Source organism: Penicillium crustosum (assembly GCF_028827405.1).
Source record: "Penicillium crustosum strain IBT 35664 chromosome Unknown utg000001l_segment0_segment0, whole genome shotgun sequence".
Classification (NCBI taxonomy): Eukaryota; Fungi; Ascomycota; class Eurotiomycetes; order Eurotiales; family Aspergillaceae; genus Penicillium; species Penicillium crustosum.
The window spans coordinates 7,211,625-7,228,027 of record NW_026623122.1 but is presented as its reverse complement, the minus strand read 5'-3'; the positions used below and the strand labels follow the sequence as shown (position 1 = coordinate 7,228,027).

The 16,403-nt window shown below is 49.0% G+C and overlaps 5 protein-coding genes across 5 annotated transcripts; 3 read left to right on the top strand and 2 right to left on the bottom strand.

Annotated features, from left to right (window-relative positions):
- Positions 1–7: 7 nt before the first annotated feature.
- Positions 8–1,126, bottom strand: N7487_002728 (phosphotransferase family protein; the record flags this gene model as incomplete). The annotated part of the gene is made up of 2 exons (XM_056870475.1): positions 8–140; positions 213–1,126. 2 exons carry the CDS (start codon positions 1,124–1,126, stop codon positions 8–10), a joined length of 1,047 nt encoding a protein of 348 aa, XP_056735259.1.
- Positions 1,127–2,806: 1,680 nt separating this feature from the next.
- N7487_002727 (THUMP domain-containing protein) lies at positions 2,807–4,192 on the bottom strand (the record flags this gene model as incomplete). Its single annotated transcript, XM_056870474.1, has 6 exons — positions 3,981–4,192; positions 3,802–3,933; positions 3,579–3,729; positions 3,271–3,485; positions 2,988–3,128; positions 2,807–2,932 (listed from the first exon to the last, which is right to left on the bottom strand). The coding sequence occupies exons 1-6, from the start codon at positions 4,032–4,034 to the stop codon at positions 2,807–2,809; spliced, it is 819 nt and encodes a 272-aa protein (XP_056735258.1). The 5' UTR covers positions 4,035–4,192.
- A 274-nt stretch (positions 4,193–4,466) lies between these two features.
- N7487_002726 (alpha-keto acid decarboxylase family protein) lies at positions 4,467–6,374 on the top strand (the record flags this gene model as incomplete). Its single annotated transcript, XM_056870473.1, has 4 exons — positions 4,467–4,688; positions 4,745–5,972; positions 6,026–6,233; positions 6,285–6,374. The coding sequence occupies exons 1-4, from the start codon at positions 4,496–4,498 to the stop codon at positions 6,372–6,374; spliced, it is 1,719 nt and encodes a 572-aa protein (XP_056735257.1). The 5' UTR covers positions 4,467–4,495.
- A 1,744-nt stretch (positions 6,375–8,118) lies between these two features.
- Positions 8,119–10,034, top strand: N7487_002725 (Major facilitator superfamily domain general substrate transporter; the record flags this gene model as incomplete). Its single annotated transcript, XM_056870472.1, has 3 exons — positions 8,119–8,378; positions 8,430–9,043; positions 9,100–10,034. The coding sequence occupies 3 exons, from the start codon at positions 8,119–8,121 to the stop codon at positions 10,032–10,034; spliced, it is 1,809 nt and encodes a 602-aa protein (XP_056735256.1).
- Positions 10,035–11,280: 1,246 nt separating this feature from the next.
- Positions 11,281–16,175, top strand: bck1 (uncharacterized protein; the record flags this gene model as incomplete). The annotated part of the gene is made up of 3 exons (XM_056870471.1): positions 11,281–14,155; positions 14,213–15,986; positions 16,055–16,175. The coding sequence occupies 3 exons, from the start codon at positions 11,281–11,283 to the stop codon at positions 16,173–16,175; spliced, it is 4,770 nt and encodes a 1,589-aa protein (XP_056735255.1).
- Between the last annotated feature and the right edge of the window lie 228 nt (positions 16,176–16,403).

Genomic DNA, 16,403 nt, shown 5'->3' with positions numbered 1-16,403 from the left:
TGCCCCGTTATGCCAGTGTAAGTCTCGTCATTTCCGCAATTGTGGTTGTCAATCGTCTCCGCGCATCAAATTCGCTCGTCTCGTCTCGATTTCGATAATATTGCACAGTGATTTGGGACACCAGCCGGTAGCACGCATACCTAGGTTGGGGGGAAAAAGAATTAGCAACAGCGCAAAAGAATTGAGATAGTAAACAGTATTCCGACACATACAAGACCAACCGGATATTTTCCTCCCTTGTCCTGGACACCGCCATCCCTGCTCCCTGCAAAACTGCTGGGGATGCATTGGCAAAGATCTCTGCCATCAACACATCACCCCATACGGCACTGCTGAAGTCCACAATGCCAGATAACTGTCCCGACTCTTCGTTTACCAAAACGTGGCAGGGTCGACCAAAGTCCACGACCACAAGACGTGGTAGTGAAACATCTTCAAGAGCAGGTGCTAGGCGACTGAGTTCGTGTCGGATCTCCGAGTAAGGAAGGTGGATGAACATGTCCTCGGCATCGCGAAGAATGCCTTCAAACAGGGCACAGAAGGCCTCTCGCCAGGAGGGTCTTCCCGCGCCAAATGCCACTTGCTGCAAAGTGCCAAACCCAGGAGCCGCATTTTGGCCGATGGCGCTCACTAAGAAGCCCAAGTGGCGGTCGATACCGTCGCGTTGTTGGGAGGTGAGCTTGCCTTCCATCTCTGACAGACTCTTCCCTTTCATATACTGTCGGATCAAGTAGGCAGATCCCCAGAATCTTCCATGGGGATCATAATGGTAGAGCCGAGGGATACAAGGATTTGCACTTTGCGCTAGAAGGGAAAGGAACTGGGCTTCGGTTTCGAGGAACGACCGCTCACGTCGAAGGAGAGCGGTCCTTGATGATGGAGACCCCTTGAGCAACAAATGGGCTCCATTCGACAGCGTCAGAAGCCGCAATGAGTGCATGTGGCCAAAAATTGGATGTGAGTGTTGCACACGGACTGTGGAAGGAAACAGCAGCGAGAGGACATCGTCCAATCTATGGTGTTCGTCTACCTCGGCGGCACGAGACTGTCGATGAAAAGGTTCGCTGCCGTTTGTTCTCTTGAGTGATGGCATCGTAGACCATGTTTTCAGGTTAAGTTGTTGCATCGTGGTCTATTTAGTAGGGGAGATTGGCAAACACCTGGGCAGAGTGGGACGCTAATATAAGCAAGGCTACGACTCATGAACCTTGGAAAAGATATTGACAGGGGTAACGTATGAACAAGGCTATCGTGAATCATGGACCTTTGCCAGGCAAAGACGAATATATGCCGAGGATATAATACTCCCAGCAGACGTGGCGCAAATCTCGCTTCTAGAACAGAGAATACGCGAAAAAGAATCCATAGTCGGAGTACGGAGTACTCCCTGGAGTTGAATATCAATGGGCCAAACCAGACCGCCATGATCGTCTACGTACGTAACCCGCAATAGAAGCACAGTGACAGCGTGTCTTCAGCGCCATGACTCTCGCTTCTAGGTTTATCCACGCGAGATACGATGGAGAAGCCCTTGTTATCCGAGGTTGACGATAGACTGCGGAGTCAAATTGGAAGAATATGTTTCGCTAGCGAAGTATTCACAAGCGAGAGTAAGGACGCTGTTATCACATTGGCCGACGATTAATAAGAAATATGGGAACAGGTTAATTAAGTGAAGCCGTCTCGCCTAACGATCCCGCTCTAAGAAAGTTGATCATCCGAGCACTTGACCCTTTAACCAATCACAGTCGTCCCTTGCCGAATTCTTCCCGTGGATCCAGAGTTATAGTGTCCAAAGTTCTATATTTCTTCTCCTCGGCTTCTTGCCGAGCTCACTTATTTCCTTTTTTGCCTAGATCTGGGTACTCTATTCCGGTTTGATAATCGATTCTATTTTTCTGGAATTGCTACGGAACGTTCCTGAGGTCCATGCAAGCCACCGGAGGGTTTCTTGAATTAAATGACTTGCATTACAAATACTTCTGAACCTTCCAAGCAAGTATTTAAGTAGACCCTTGGATCTGCATATAGCTTCCGTCTTCTTTTTTAGTGATTCGTCCATGCTGTCTGGACCCATGGGCCCGTGGACGGCTTATGACTGCATGAACTCGGTCGCGGCCCGGGATTTTTGGGTCCTCTACGGAGTACTCTGTGCTCCGTAATAATATATATGTGGCATCGCTAGCTACGGAGATGTGATATGTAGTAAATACTGGGGGGTTCAACATCAAGTAGTGTGCTTTTAGCGTGGGTATAGTTGATGTCGTGTCAATTATATATCCACTCCAACTTCCTAGAGTGTTTCCCCCCCTCCTCCCCCAACCCCACCAAATAACAAGACAATACTCCAGAAAGGGAAAAAAGCGTGTAAAATACAAAACATAACAGGGGCGTTTCAGCTTTATTTGTGGATATCCGATTACCCTCTAATGGTTTTCGATTCTTCCAACGATAGTAGATTAGTCGCGGAAAAACTCGAAAATAATGTCAAGTGGAGAAGGTTCCCCGACTAACATGATTGTCTATGGGTAAATTTGAAATTTGCATGGATCATACTTTGTGACACGAACCCCAATATCGAAGATGTCTTACTTGGAGTTCATCCTGCATCCAATCCATCATAGACTATTTCGAGACTTTGGATGACGCCGAATGACTGGCTTGGCCTTTTTGAGATACCTTTGTTGAATTGATCGCAACGACAGAAGAGAGATCGACGAGTAATATGGGTCATAGTATTTATAAAAAGATTCCACTAAATTAACTTGGTGCTTTCTGTGGAAAGTACTGTGCCATTGACACTAAACTAAGCCTTAGTTTCAGTGGCTGTGGCTGCTGACTCTTCTTTTGGCGAAGGATCGTAGATTTCGGCCAAGTTGAACCGCTTCAGCTTATCGTAATCGCCTCCAACTACACTCATTCCAACCACATTCTGCGACGAGTCAGTTAAAGATTTAGCAGGATAGGGTTCGTTTTCTGGTACTCACTTGGGCAACATCGACGAGGATCATTAAATCATAGTTCGTCAAATTCACTGGATGCTCAGGTCCGACAGCATCAGCAACAGTCTTGATAATAATGTCACGTTTGAGCTTCGAATTGCCTCGCACAGTAGGCCGAATGGCGTACTAAATAAATGACAAATCAGCAATGTTCAAAGTATACTTCCCCTCACAGCAACATAATGCATGATCGGATCATTTCCCAGATCAGTAGCATCTCCGACTGCCCAAAAGCCCAAAGAGGGAAGGTAGGGGGTTTTAAACTCACCGTCTTCGGCGGCCCTCCCGAATGGAAATGAGGCTTGAGAATCTCTTTCGCAAAAGCCGCTAGGTCCACACTCAAAGTCTTCCGCATTGACGTGACTGGATGCATGCGCTTAATCCACCGGCTCTTCTTAGTCTCCGGGTGGGCATGTGCCTCGATACACAGACGGTGTACAAGCTTCACCGGGTCTATGGAGGGATCAAGACGCATAAATGTCACTATCAGGATTAGCACCAATCAACGGTTCGAAGGGCCGAGCGCAGAAGCGAAATGGCGTTTTTTTTGGGAATACAACACAATCGTCGACTTACCACACGGCATTTCCATTTGCATGGGCTCGAATTGACGACGTTTATCTTTGTTGGGCTGTAGGCCCTCCAGTTCCCTTCGGATCTGGGCCTCGATATCTTCATCGTCGGTATCTTGCTCCTCTTCCTCTTGATTTTCAGTGCCCTCAATGGCCTAGATAAAAAGTCAGCAAAACTGTAGGATTCACCTTCGGTGTGAGAAAAGGGAAAAGAAAAATCGTCCCACCTGAGAAAAAATATCCACTGCCTCAGATAGACATTTCCCTTCTCTGCCCATATCGCATGTCAAGAAGACACCCACATCGCCAGATTCAATAGGGACACGACTTTTCTGCGGCCCATATTTTCCACCACCACCCTAATCTCATTAGTTAGTGCTCTGGCAATCCAGATATAGAAACTAACCCTTTTCTTCTTTGAAGCGCGATTTGATTTGTCGGGCATAGCTCTTTTCCCCATTTGGACAAACCAAGCTTTGATATGCCAGGATGGTGGTCTGAGGTGGTGGGGGTGGGAGTTTTGTGTGATCGGCCGGGAGATGGCTGTGATTGGGTTTAGCCGGCTTTCAACAACAGATGCTTATTACATCGTACTATGTTTTCTATATTTTATATGCGCTATATTATTTAAAGATACTAAATATTGAAACAAATCTCTTATCTTTTGAGCTCTAGACCTCTAATTAACGTTTTAAACACAACATCCAATATCATAAAAATAGCAAAGTGGTGTGGTATGACATCAAATCAATGACGTAGCTAAAGTGGTCTCACCTTTTGCTTTATCAGGGAAGCAACACAAGTTTGTGCTACTCTTTTTTTTTTATATATAACAAACCTCTTACCCCTCGACTCTTACCTCCCACCATTTAATTATCATCCTTCCATCTATCTCCCCACCCACAAACACATCAATTCATCATGGCAACTACCGATATTGCCACCAAGGAGCTCGAAAACCCCATCGATGTTGCCGAGTACTTATTCCGACGTCTCCATGAGGTTGGAATTCGCTCAGTGCATGGTCTGCCCGGTGACTACAATCTTGCAGCATTGGATTACCTGCCTAACTGTGATCTCAACTGGGTTGGAAACTGCAATGAACTCAATGCCGGTAAGATAGACTTCACTACAAACGAACTATTTGGATCTAACACCAGTCTCTCTTAGGTTATGCTGCGGATGGCTATGCTCGTGTGAACGGTATTAGTGCCCTTGTCACTACATTCGGTGTTGGAGAGTTGTCCGCCCTCAATGCCATCGCAGGCGCATACTCCGAATTTGTCCCAGTTATCCACATCGTTGGCCAGCCCACCACTCAGTCTCAAAAGGATGGAATGTTGTTGCACCACACTCTCGGAAACGGAGATTTCAATGTCTTTACCAAGATGAGCGCGGGTATCTCCTGCTATGTCGCACGCCTGAACGACCCCCATGACGCAGCCACTCTGATCGACAGCGCGATTCGTGAATGTTGGATCCGCAGTCGTCCGGTGTACATCACTCTGCCAACTGATATGGTCGCTGCCAAGGTCAACGGCAATCGCCTGAAGACCCCGATTGATCTTTCACTGCCTAAGAATGACCCGGAGAAGGAGGACTATGTGGTCGATGTTGTCCTGAAGTATCTCCATGCCGCAAAGAACCCTGTCATCTTGGTCGACGCCTGTGCCATTCGTCACCGCGCACTAGAAGAAGTGCGCGACTTGGTGGAGAAGTCTGGCTTGCCAACCTTTGTGACTCCGATGGGCAAGGGAGCCGTGAACGAGGACCACAAGAACTTCGGCGGTGTTTATGCTGGTAACGGGTCTAACGCTGGAGTCAGTGAGGCCGTTGAGTCCTCTGACCTCATTCTGAGCATCGGAGCGATCAAGTCTGATTTCAACACTACCGGCTTCACTTATCGTGTTGGACAGCTGAACACTATTGACTTCCACAGTACCTTCGTGAGAGTGCGGTACTCTGAGTATCCCGATATCAACATGAAAGGTGTTCTGAGGAAGGTCGTTGAGCGCATGAATGCTCTGACTCCGGCTCATATCCCTCTGATCACGAACCGACTGCCCGAAAGTGAACAAGCCTCTACCGATCAAACTATCACCCACAAGTGGCTCTGGCCGATCGTTGGACAGTGGCTAAAGGAAAAGGACATTGTCCTTACAGAGACTGGCACTGCCAACTTTGGTATCTGGGAAACTCGCTTCCCCGCGAACGTGACTGCCATCAGCCAAGTTCTTTGGGGTAGCATTGGATATTCTATGGGAGCCTGCCAGGGTGCTGCTCTCGCTGCTAAGGAGCAGAAAGACCGCCGAACTATTCTCTTCATCGGCGATGGAAGTATCCAGCTCACTGTGCAGGAACTCAGTACTATTCTAAAGAATAAGCTGAACCCTATTGTGTAAGCATCACCATCCGCCCATAATTCTCATTTCATCAACTGACCATCTCCAGTTTCGTTATTTGCAACGATGGCTACACCATCGAGCGATACATCCACGGATGGGACGCAGGTTACAACGACATCCAGCCTTGGGAATTTGCCAACATCCCCACAGTCTTCGGAGCCAAGGACAACTACCAAGGCTACCGTATCAAGACCCGTGACGAACTTAACCAGCTGTTCGCTGACGAGGACTTCAACGTGTCCGACAAGCTTCGAGTAAGTACCAACACAAGGAAGTCTCAAATTCTCTGCTAACGCACTATTTAGCTGGTTGAGTTGTACATGCCTCGCGACGATGCTCCTGCGGCCTTGAAGTTGACCGCCGAGGCAGCTGCGCATCGCAACAGCAGCACATAAGCTATTCAAAGCGCGAGAACATATTATGCTATTGTTGTAATGTCCAGGTGCACACGAAAACAGCGTAATATCTGAACTCTGGATTATCTGGGCCTTAGCAGTTTGTTTTCTATCTTCACGGCGTTTTCTTTCAAAGAGGGTAGCCACGTACTGGCTGATTTAATAACGCTTGCTATTGAGGAGCACGAATATCTCCGCTATTCAGTCACGAAATGCAATGAAATTTTCATATTCTTAATAGTCTACCATTATTAAATAGCGTCCGGCGTAAAAATAGCAAGCTATAAAGTAGATGGGGATATGCAAATTGCAGAGCCGGCCCGATGTCTGGAGATTCTCGGGAAGAAATTTAAATTACCAAATGCGAGTCCTTTTAATTCGTTCAGCTCTGAGGATAGTTGCTCCTGCTAGGGATTTCAAGGTCGGTATGCCTACCGGTGAGAGAAGAAAGAGCAAAAGAGCCGGCCGATGGCCTAAAGAGCCTCACCCTCGGATACTGGACCGAGGTAAATACTTCAGCTTCCGCTAAGGTAAAGCTGTGAGAGATGTTGACTGAGGCAGAGCTTGTCTATACTTTGTAGTGTGAAAATATAGACCCAGATCGGCCGGGTTTGGCTCAACGAGGAAAAAAACCCTTAGAAAAAAACTCTGCTCTTCCTAGACCAGGAAAGAAATAAAAATCTCCCGGTAGTGGCCGCATCTTCCGAGGGCTGAAAAACTTGGAACCTTGGAATGAATGGCCCGAGAGCACCCGGCATACACTTGTCGGCATTTGGGTTTGGACCTTGGAATTGATCTGATAATCTTCATCTGATAAGATGGATTATACACATACACAGTAGCCTTATGCCTAAGTCCAGATACTAGTACCTATTCATCATACCTAGCTTACATACCCGTGTTAAACCTACGACAATGTAATTATCGAAGGCTACCTCTACATCATGTGGCACCCTGCAGATTTCGGGTGGAGCCCCGAAATACATCTGATTGTCACCTTCCTCTCCACTTCGCGCAAAACAAGCCTGTGGCGCCCAATAGGTTTGCATTTTCATTGGAGGCCTGACTGATCGGGTAATATAACATGTCTTGGGGTCTATTAATTTACTAGAAAAACCCATGTTTCCCCTGTATTTTTTGCTACTCTTGGATATCCTAGTTGTATCTACCTCCTACCTCCAAGCTGCAATGCAACACTTGAATTCATAGGCTAGATATAATATAAAATCCTGGGAAAATAATAGAAGGTGAAAAAAAGAGAGAAGAAAAAAAAAACAACGAGCCTACCGCGACTGACTGCCGGGAAACCGGGTTTTCTCAGCCGTCTAGCCAAACCCTAAAAACAAGCCGGACCTGACCGGTGGCCCATAAACCAATCTGTGCGCAGAATGGTACCGGCATAATTCAGCCACGAAAAGCACTGGTGAATTTCACAGCCTTCCAGATTGCGTGGCGTGCCGACTGGATCATTTTTTCGGCTCTAGTTCCATGGCTTGGGTTATCTGATCCGTTCAACCCAGGCACTTTGGTGCACTAACTACCTGTATCCATGGATGTGCAATGATAAGTCTCAGCTACGCTTTCTTGGTTAGCTTCCATAAGGAATAAAAGTACTAAAAATCTGTTTAAATGATCCATATATAGTTGGATTCCCGGATTGTCCCTTTCATTTCCTTTTCTTTCTCATAGTCTCAATCTTTTCTTCCGGGGCTGCCCATACAAGAGAGATCCTCGCTTGTAAGCCATGGTTGTCATCAATCTGACTCGTGGTCGGAAGGACGGTGCAATCGTCGAGGACCTGCGCCCAACTCAAGAAAACGAGAAAACCGATACCAATGTGGAGCGGAATGCAAATGATGATGGCCTGAACAACCTAGATCGTGCGGAGAAGGAAATCCGGGAACATCCCGACGAGGTCAGCGCAAATGCCGCAGATGGTGTGCGCAAGGCTGAGGCTGTTGCTTTGGTTTGGAGCAAGAAGGCTGTTGTCGCGACCTATGCCTGGTAAGTAGTATGAAGCAGAGTAGTAGATGAACTAGACTCTAACATCTATAGGATCTGGATCTGCTTCTTTATGCTGGCGTTGCATTCCTCTATCGGTTCCAACGTCCTCTACTATGCCTATTCTAACTTCCAGAATGCTTCTCAGGTCAGCACGGCCACCATTCTGGCAAGCATTGTCGGTGGAGTTCTTAAGCTCCCCATCGGAAAGATCTTGACACTATGGGGACGTGCTGAAGGTCTTATCATCTTCACGTGCGTGTATATCCTCGGTATTATCATTCTTGCTGCTTGCAACAATGCCAACAGTTACGCTGCCGGATACGTTCTGTACTGGGTTGGATATGATGCGATCTATATCATCCTGGACATCTTCATTGCCGATACTTCGGGTATGCGCAACCGTGCTTTCGCCTTTGCTTTTGCCTCCACGCCCTTTATCTGCACTTCGTTCACGGGTCCCCTGGCTGCTACGCATTTCCTGAAAACTTCCAACTGGCGCTGGGCCTACGGCTCTTTTGCTATTATCATGCCCTTTGTTTTCCTGCCCCTGGCTGGTGTCTTTAAGTACTATGAGAACAAGGCCCGGAAAATGGGTATCCTACGGCGTCCAGTTAGCGGCCGGACTATCATGCAGTCCGTCGTTCACTACTTGCATGAGTTTGATAGTGAGTATATATATATATTTCCTCTGTTCTTAATCAACCACTAACCGAATTTGCAGTCATCGGTGCCTTCATCCTGATGGCGGCTTTTATCTTGTTCCTCCTTCCCTTTAGCTTGGCTAACTACGGTCGTGCACAATACGGTGAAGCCGCCTTTATCGCCCCGCTAGTTATTGGCTTCTGCCTCTTCTTCGTATTTGCGGCTTGGGAAAAATGGTTCGCTCGTACCCACTTCATCCCCTACCAGCTATTTAGGGACCGTACCGTCTTCGGCGCATGTGCTCTCTCGGCTATCCTCTATTTTAGCTTCTACTCCTGGGATCTATACTACTACTACTTTGTGATGGTCGTATACAATCTCGATGTCACGATGACTGGCTATATGACAGCGATTTACACAGTGGGGTCCTGCTTCTGGTCCCCGATCTTCGGCCTATGGATCCGCTATGTGAAGGAGTTCAAGTACAGCTGTCTCTTCTTCGCTCTTCCATTGATGACCCTCGGCGCCGGGCTGATGATCCACTTCCGTGGCTCGGACAGCGACATCGGATACGTTATCATGTGTCAGATCTTCATTGCCTTCGCTGGAGGTATGATGGTCATCGGCGAGCAAATGGCCGTGATGTGCGCTTCGGACCGTGAAGGTATTCCCATGATGATCTCGCTGGTTTCTCTATTCTCAAACTTGGGCGGTGCCATTGGCTATGCCGTCTCTGCTGCCATCTATGCCAACACTTTTCCCCAGGGACTGCGTGAGGCCCTGCCCGAGAGTGCCAAGGACCAGTGGGCTGCCATTTATGCCGGTGGCTATGTTGCTCAAATGAAGTTTCTGCCCGGCACTGAGGAGCGTGATGCGATCAACTTCGCCTACGGCTACAGTCAGAAGTACGGCTGTATTGCTGCGACGGCAATTCTTGTGCTTGCTGTTCCGTGTATCGGTATGTGGAGACATTACAGAGTGGACAAGGAACAGAACAAGGGTACTGTTCTCTAGATCTGGAGGTATAAAGTCTCGAGATTTAGATTCGGCTTTTTGTGTACAACAAATGGGGCCACTTGATGTGTCCAATTGTGGATGTTTATGACTTCTCAAAAATAATCTTCATGGGTATTCTGTTGGGCTACTAGCGCGATATAATTTAATTTATTATGCCTTTTTTTTACTCTATTTTTCAAGTGACAGGCTTTGAGTTCTGTTACTTCTAGTGTAAGTACGGAGTTCTCCGTAAAGGACTCGCTCTAATACTAGTATTCCGGGCTATGGCAATTATAGGGGTACACTAAACCATGAATGTCTCATCCAACGTTTCTAGAGAGCATGTCAGAAATTGAAGACAGACGCCACAGGGCTGTTATTGGCGCGCAACGGGTGCTAGGTGATCACGGGCCACCGAAGGTGAGATTAGGAGATTTCAGGGTCTCGGAAGGGGTCTGGAAAGTATCCCATGCAGAAAGGGTTGAAACGTATGTTATACTGTTCTTTCTTTCTTACTGTGTACTGTGTGTCCTAGATACCTAGGATAACTACAATTGCTATAACCCTAAAAAGGAAGAGCAAGTTACCAAATCTAAGAGCCACGTGACAATTCTTCTCAAGACATCAAAACAATATATACGACGTTCCACACGCCATTTCATATATTATCCCTTCGATAATTATCGGTGAGTTCTATTCGTTTCCCGAAAATACATGGGAAGTAAGGAGTTGTGGTGTTCTGCGTTCGCTTGCACCTGCTTGGATTTCATTCGACCTTTTTTGTGATCTTGCAATCTTCCAATCTTTCGACCCAATCGCATCAGCCCTCCAAAACCTTTGGGAGCTAAACCCTTGGGAGCTCTTCGGCCGGTGACTAACCATGTACTGAGTTCAGAAGACTTTTTCCCCCTTCGTTTGAGTCGATTATTGAGATTCTCTTGGCTTTGTACCAGCCCGTCGCGCGATCTCGGTCTGTTCCGCAATCCCAAGCGCTGCGATAACATCGGTGACGCCGAAACGAACCATGTCAACTCGCGCACTGACGACCTAAATCCGTGTCATTTCTGCCTCTCTGAAGCGATCAACAAGACCGAGTATCTAGTCCTCGAATCCGACTGTTTGTTCGGTGCCTGGGACGTCTAGCATGATCATACCTAAACAACCCCGAAAACCCCCCTCTGCCCAAGCGCCTCCTGGACGTCGCAGTCGAGACAGCGCGATATAACTACACCCAGCCGGCAAATCCAGTGCATCGGCTATCAAAATGGATGGCCGTCAGCAGTATGTCCCGGGGCCCCCGCCTTCCTCTCAAACACAACACATGAACCTGCCTCCGCCTCCGCCTCGACACCCACAAGCCCAAACGATGGTGCCACCACCTCCTCCTGGCCCACCTCCAGGGGCGACCTATGGTGCTCAAACAGGGTGGCAGCAAAACTGGGGCAGACCGCCGCTGAATCCAGGCTTCCCACCGCCGCCACCTCTCGCCCCCGCACCAAACCAGCATCTAACATACGGTCGCCCACCGGCTCAGTTGTCGATAGTTCCTCCGCGTCATGACCATCAGCCTCTGACATCTGCGACTTATATACCCGGGAACGATACTATCGGCGTTGGCATTCCAGGATTGTTCGACCCCCATGGAAGAGCTGCTCCATATGATCCATATGCCCACACCAATGCCGAGAGACAACGGTTGGGTCTCAGCCAAATGCACGATCACATCAATACTTCAGTCCCGTATAAAACAGATCCAAGCCTTCCCCAAACGCCAGGTGGCCGCACTATTTCTTCGCCCTACGCTCTTCATGGCAACATTCATGAATTAACGTCCAACGATAGTCCGCAACAGCAGGCGACAGTTCAAACTACCGAACTTACCAAAACTACAAGTCATCGTCACAATCCCAGCGGTACTTCGCTGGGTGGTTTATCTCACAGTGAAGCTGCGATTCAGTGGCCATTGGATCGCGTGCTCCTCTGGCTTGCAAAGAATGGATTTTCCAACGATTGGCAGGAAACATTCAAAGCCTTGGAGCTCGAAGGCGCCGACTTCCTAGAGCTTGGACATGGATCTGGTGGGCGTGGAAATCTTGGAAAAATGCATCAAGTAGTCTATCCTCAATTGGCAAAGGAGGTCGGCCGGAGTGGCAAAAAATGGGAACCTGGCCGGGAACGAGATGAAGGAAAGCGTATGCGCAAATTGATCCGTCAAATCCATGATGGTTCGCAAGACTATACCGTCTCCACACCACTGAATCAGACGCAGCCGCCGGCGACTGCGTTCCCTGAGACTAGTGCAGCTTACTTCTCCAATAATGTCCCAGAGCCACGCTCTGCTGGCCCTATCCCTGGTGTTAATGATGTTAGTCCGGATCATCTGAGTGCATTACACGCCTCCAACCACGGCCAAAAGCAACCTGGGCAACGTTCGGTTACCATGCCGGTCCCTGGTGGCCACGATTCGCCGAGATACAATGACTCTCCGGCACGAGAAAATTGGATGCGACCTGACCATTTGCGGTCTGAGTATACCCGCACCGCCTTGTCGGGGATGAACACCGACCATCGACGCCAGAGTCCGTCCATTGGCAGTGAATCGGGCACTTTTCAGGGATCATCTCTTCGGCCCCATGAAGAAAGTCCAAATAGTGGTAGCCCAGCCCTTCAACATGCGTCACCCGCTTATACAGGAGCTTTCTCATCATCTACTGGGGATCTCACGTTGAAACAGCATGATCACTCTCGGGGCAATAGTACTGAGTCGATCCCCGGATTCAGTCGGGGCGCCACAGGCCGGTACTATGATGCACGTAGACAAGGCCAAGATTATGATGCTCGCAGGCAAGGCCCAGAGGGTGCTCGCCCCTCGCCTCAAGATGGGTTTGGTCGGCAATGGAGTGACCAATCCTCGTCTTCGTACTCTAAGGAACACAAGGGCTTTTTCTCCAATATTCTGAAGAAGAAGCCGAAAAGTCAGCCATCTCCTGATCAGCACCATGAAGACTCGTCACCTACGACGAGCCCGGAAACTCGCCCGAATGAGGCCTATCTTCCTTATATAAAGCCTTCTTACAACTCCAGCGACATGTCTGTTGGTGAGCGTCCATCCACAGCGACCACCAAGACAAAAAAATGGATATTTGTCACCACAGATGGCTTGAACTTCCGCTTGCTTGACATCTCCGACCTGGACTCTTACGAGTCATTGCGTAACGGGATCTGTGAAAGCCTCGCGGTCGACCCGACCAATGCTCAGATTTTTTTCACTCAGCCCGGGCAGAGTGAGCATGAGGATCCTATGAGTGACGCAAACCTCGCACAGTCACGTCGAAGCAAGTCGGATGCATATGGTTCTCTCAAGCTGTTTGTACGAGGAACTCCTATGCTTCCCATGCCATCTAATACTCCTCGAGTCGATGGCCTGGGAGTTTCATTCGCAGACAAGTCCAATATGTCCCCCACGGCAACACACCACCAGGTCCATAGGAAGCCCTTGGACGAAGAAGCCCTCAATAGGTTATCACCGCATCGCACCAGACCAGAATCTCCATTGTTGGGCTCTCGGCAAACTACTCTCAAGGCTTCGACAGGCAAGGCGTCCTCGGCAGAGCCTGGACAGGACGCAACCCAAGCTCTTGGGTCTGACCAATCCGATTTGCTCGCTCGCCATGAGGAGCATCTCCGCGAAGTCGAGCGCAAACAAAAACAGTATTTACAATCCAAAATACCACAGTCTCACCAGAACAAAAATGCGTACAGTGACACCGGGTACAGGCGAAACGAGATCATTGATTTTGACAGTCCTCGTATCTCGCCTTACGACGAAAAGAAAGGGGATACTCTCGTACCACTTCGCAAACCTCCAACAGCTCCAATCGAGTCCAACACTCTTACCAAGGTCAATTCTCTCAGCAGGAGACCTACCACTCGTGAAAACCGTGAAAACCGGTTGCAGCCGTCCTTGGGCGCAGCAATTGCCAGCGTTGGCCGCATTACAAGTGCCGTTGGCACGCCATTGCCTTCGGTACCGGCTACATCTAAGCCTTCAGCCAACACTCAAGACAGTGCAAGCTCCGGGTCTGAGCGACCAGGATCATTTGATTCTACTGGAACATTTTCAAGTAGAACAACCCTCGGTCAGTATATGCATGACACAGCGCGGCCTGATCGATCTCCCGCTGACTATGTTTCAGACTCTTCGAGGCCCGCCTCGAAGATGGGCACTGAACGCGAGAAACCGCCAGTCTCGTTTGCCAATCAGTCACCCGAAAAGCCTGTTTCTGAAGACCCACCGAGACCAGGGTTGCAATCCCGCAAGTCATTTGGCCCAGAGTTCGACTTTGAAGAGAATCAAGTATCCTTCCAGCGAACTCCTCAGCAGCAACAGGACTCTGATGATGACTCCGATGATGACTCGGACGATGGCCTATTCCAAGTCCGACCTTCCAGGGCCCAGGAAGAACAGAGAGAAGCGCAAAAGGAGGCTGACAAGAAGTCGGAGAGGCCATCGCTCACTGTCAACACAAAGGATCAGTTAAGATCAAAATTGTCCGTCAGGTTCAAATCTCCAAGCACTGCCGGTCCCAGTTCCAGCGGGGAGGCATCTGATGGGAAGGAACCGGTGTCTAGTACCTGGGGACCAGTCTCGCCTGAAGATGAGAGACCTGGACCACTACGGCGGGAGTCATTTGCACGAGATATTTGGGCAAGCAGACCCGCTGTCGAAGGCGTTATCGACCATCTCGATGACTTCTTCCCTGACGTTGATCTTGACGCTCCTTACTTGGATGAGCCCTCATCGCCCAATACCAAGGCTATCAGCGAACATGACGTGAAAAAGGAAGCACTGCCACCTATGCCGCATGCAACCCATGCACCTGATACAGCTCCGGTGAGACCACCTGAACCTGCCAATTTTGCTCGACAGAAACTTGCTCGTAGTGGAGGCGGTGGCGGCGGACTCTCTCGCATGAAATCCATTCGACAGGTGGCCCAGGGAGCAAACCGAACGAACAGCATTAGCAATGCTGGTCCCCAGAGGTCGGGTGATCTTCTGCGCCGAAAGAGTACCAAGATGTTCGGCGCCAAAATTATGCAAATCAAGCCTAGGCCAGGCACCCGGCTTAGCCAACTCGATCCGATCCCTCAAAACAGCACCCAAGTGGCGTCCAATACAGGCCCTGTCCCTCAGCGACAGCCCACTTTCCGCATCATCCGTGGTCAGCTTATCGGCAAGGGTACTTATGGTCGCGTATACCTAGGCATGAACGCAGACAATGGTGAAGTCTTGGCTGTCAAACTGGTCGAGATCAACCCCCGAATTGCAGGGGCAGACAAAGACCGTATCAAGGAGATGGTGGCCGCTCTGGACCAAGAGATTGACACGATGCAGCACCTCGAACATCCCAACATCGTACAGTATCTTGGATGCGAGCGAGGTGAATTCTCCATCTCTATCTACTTGGAGTATATTTCCGGTGGGTCTGTCGGAAGTTGTCTGCGCAAGCATGGCAAATTTGAAGAAAGTGTCGTGAGATCACTGACGCGGCAAACCCTGGGCGGACTGGCATACCTGCACGATAAGGGAATCCTCCACCGCGACCTGAAAGCAGACAATATCCTCCTGGATCTTGATGGCACATGCAAGATCTCCGACTTCGGTATCTCCAAGAAGACAGACGACATCTACGGCAACGACTCATCCAACTCCATGCAAGGCTCTGTCTTCTGGATGGCCCCGGAGGTCATCCAGTCCCAGGGCCAAGGCTACAGCGCCAAGGTCGATATCTGGTCCCTTGGCTGTGTGGTTCTGGAGATGTTCGCAGGCCGTCGACCATGGAGCAAGGAGGAGGCCATTGGCGCCATCTTCAAACTCGGCAGCCTGAGCCAGGCTCCACCGATTCCGGATGATGTTTCTATGAACATTAGTCCCGCGGCTCTTGCATTCATGTACGATTGCTTCACAATGTAAGTTTTCATGCATGGATTTTTCAAACCTTGGTTTCTGGGATTTTCTTTTACTAACATATTCCCAGTGACTCGGCTGAACGTCCTACTGCTGGAACCCTGCTTACCCGCCATCCCTTCTGCGAGTCCGATGCGAACTATAACTTCCTAGACACGGAATTGTACGGGAAGATCCGCGATGTTCTTTGAGTTCCCTTGGTTTGATTTTGATTGTTTCGCTGGGTTCGGAGTAACTTAACGATTTTGTGCTTTCTCCTATCGACCGTACATACCCTTTTTTTTTTTGACATGCGTCAAAGCGAGATTTATCGTTTGGATTCTTCCGGCTTTCTGATCAGCTGTATATACCTCTTCTGAAATTTGTGAATAGTAACATTTACGGGGGAAATTTATTATTCCCTCTGTATACTCTGATTG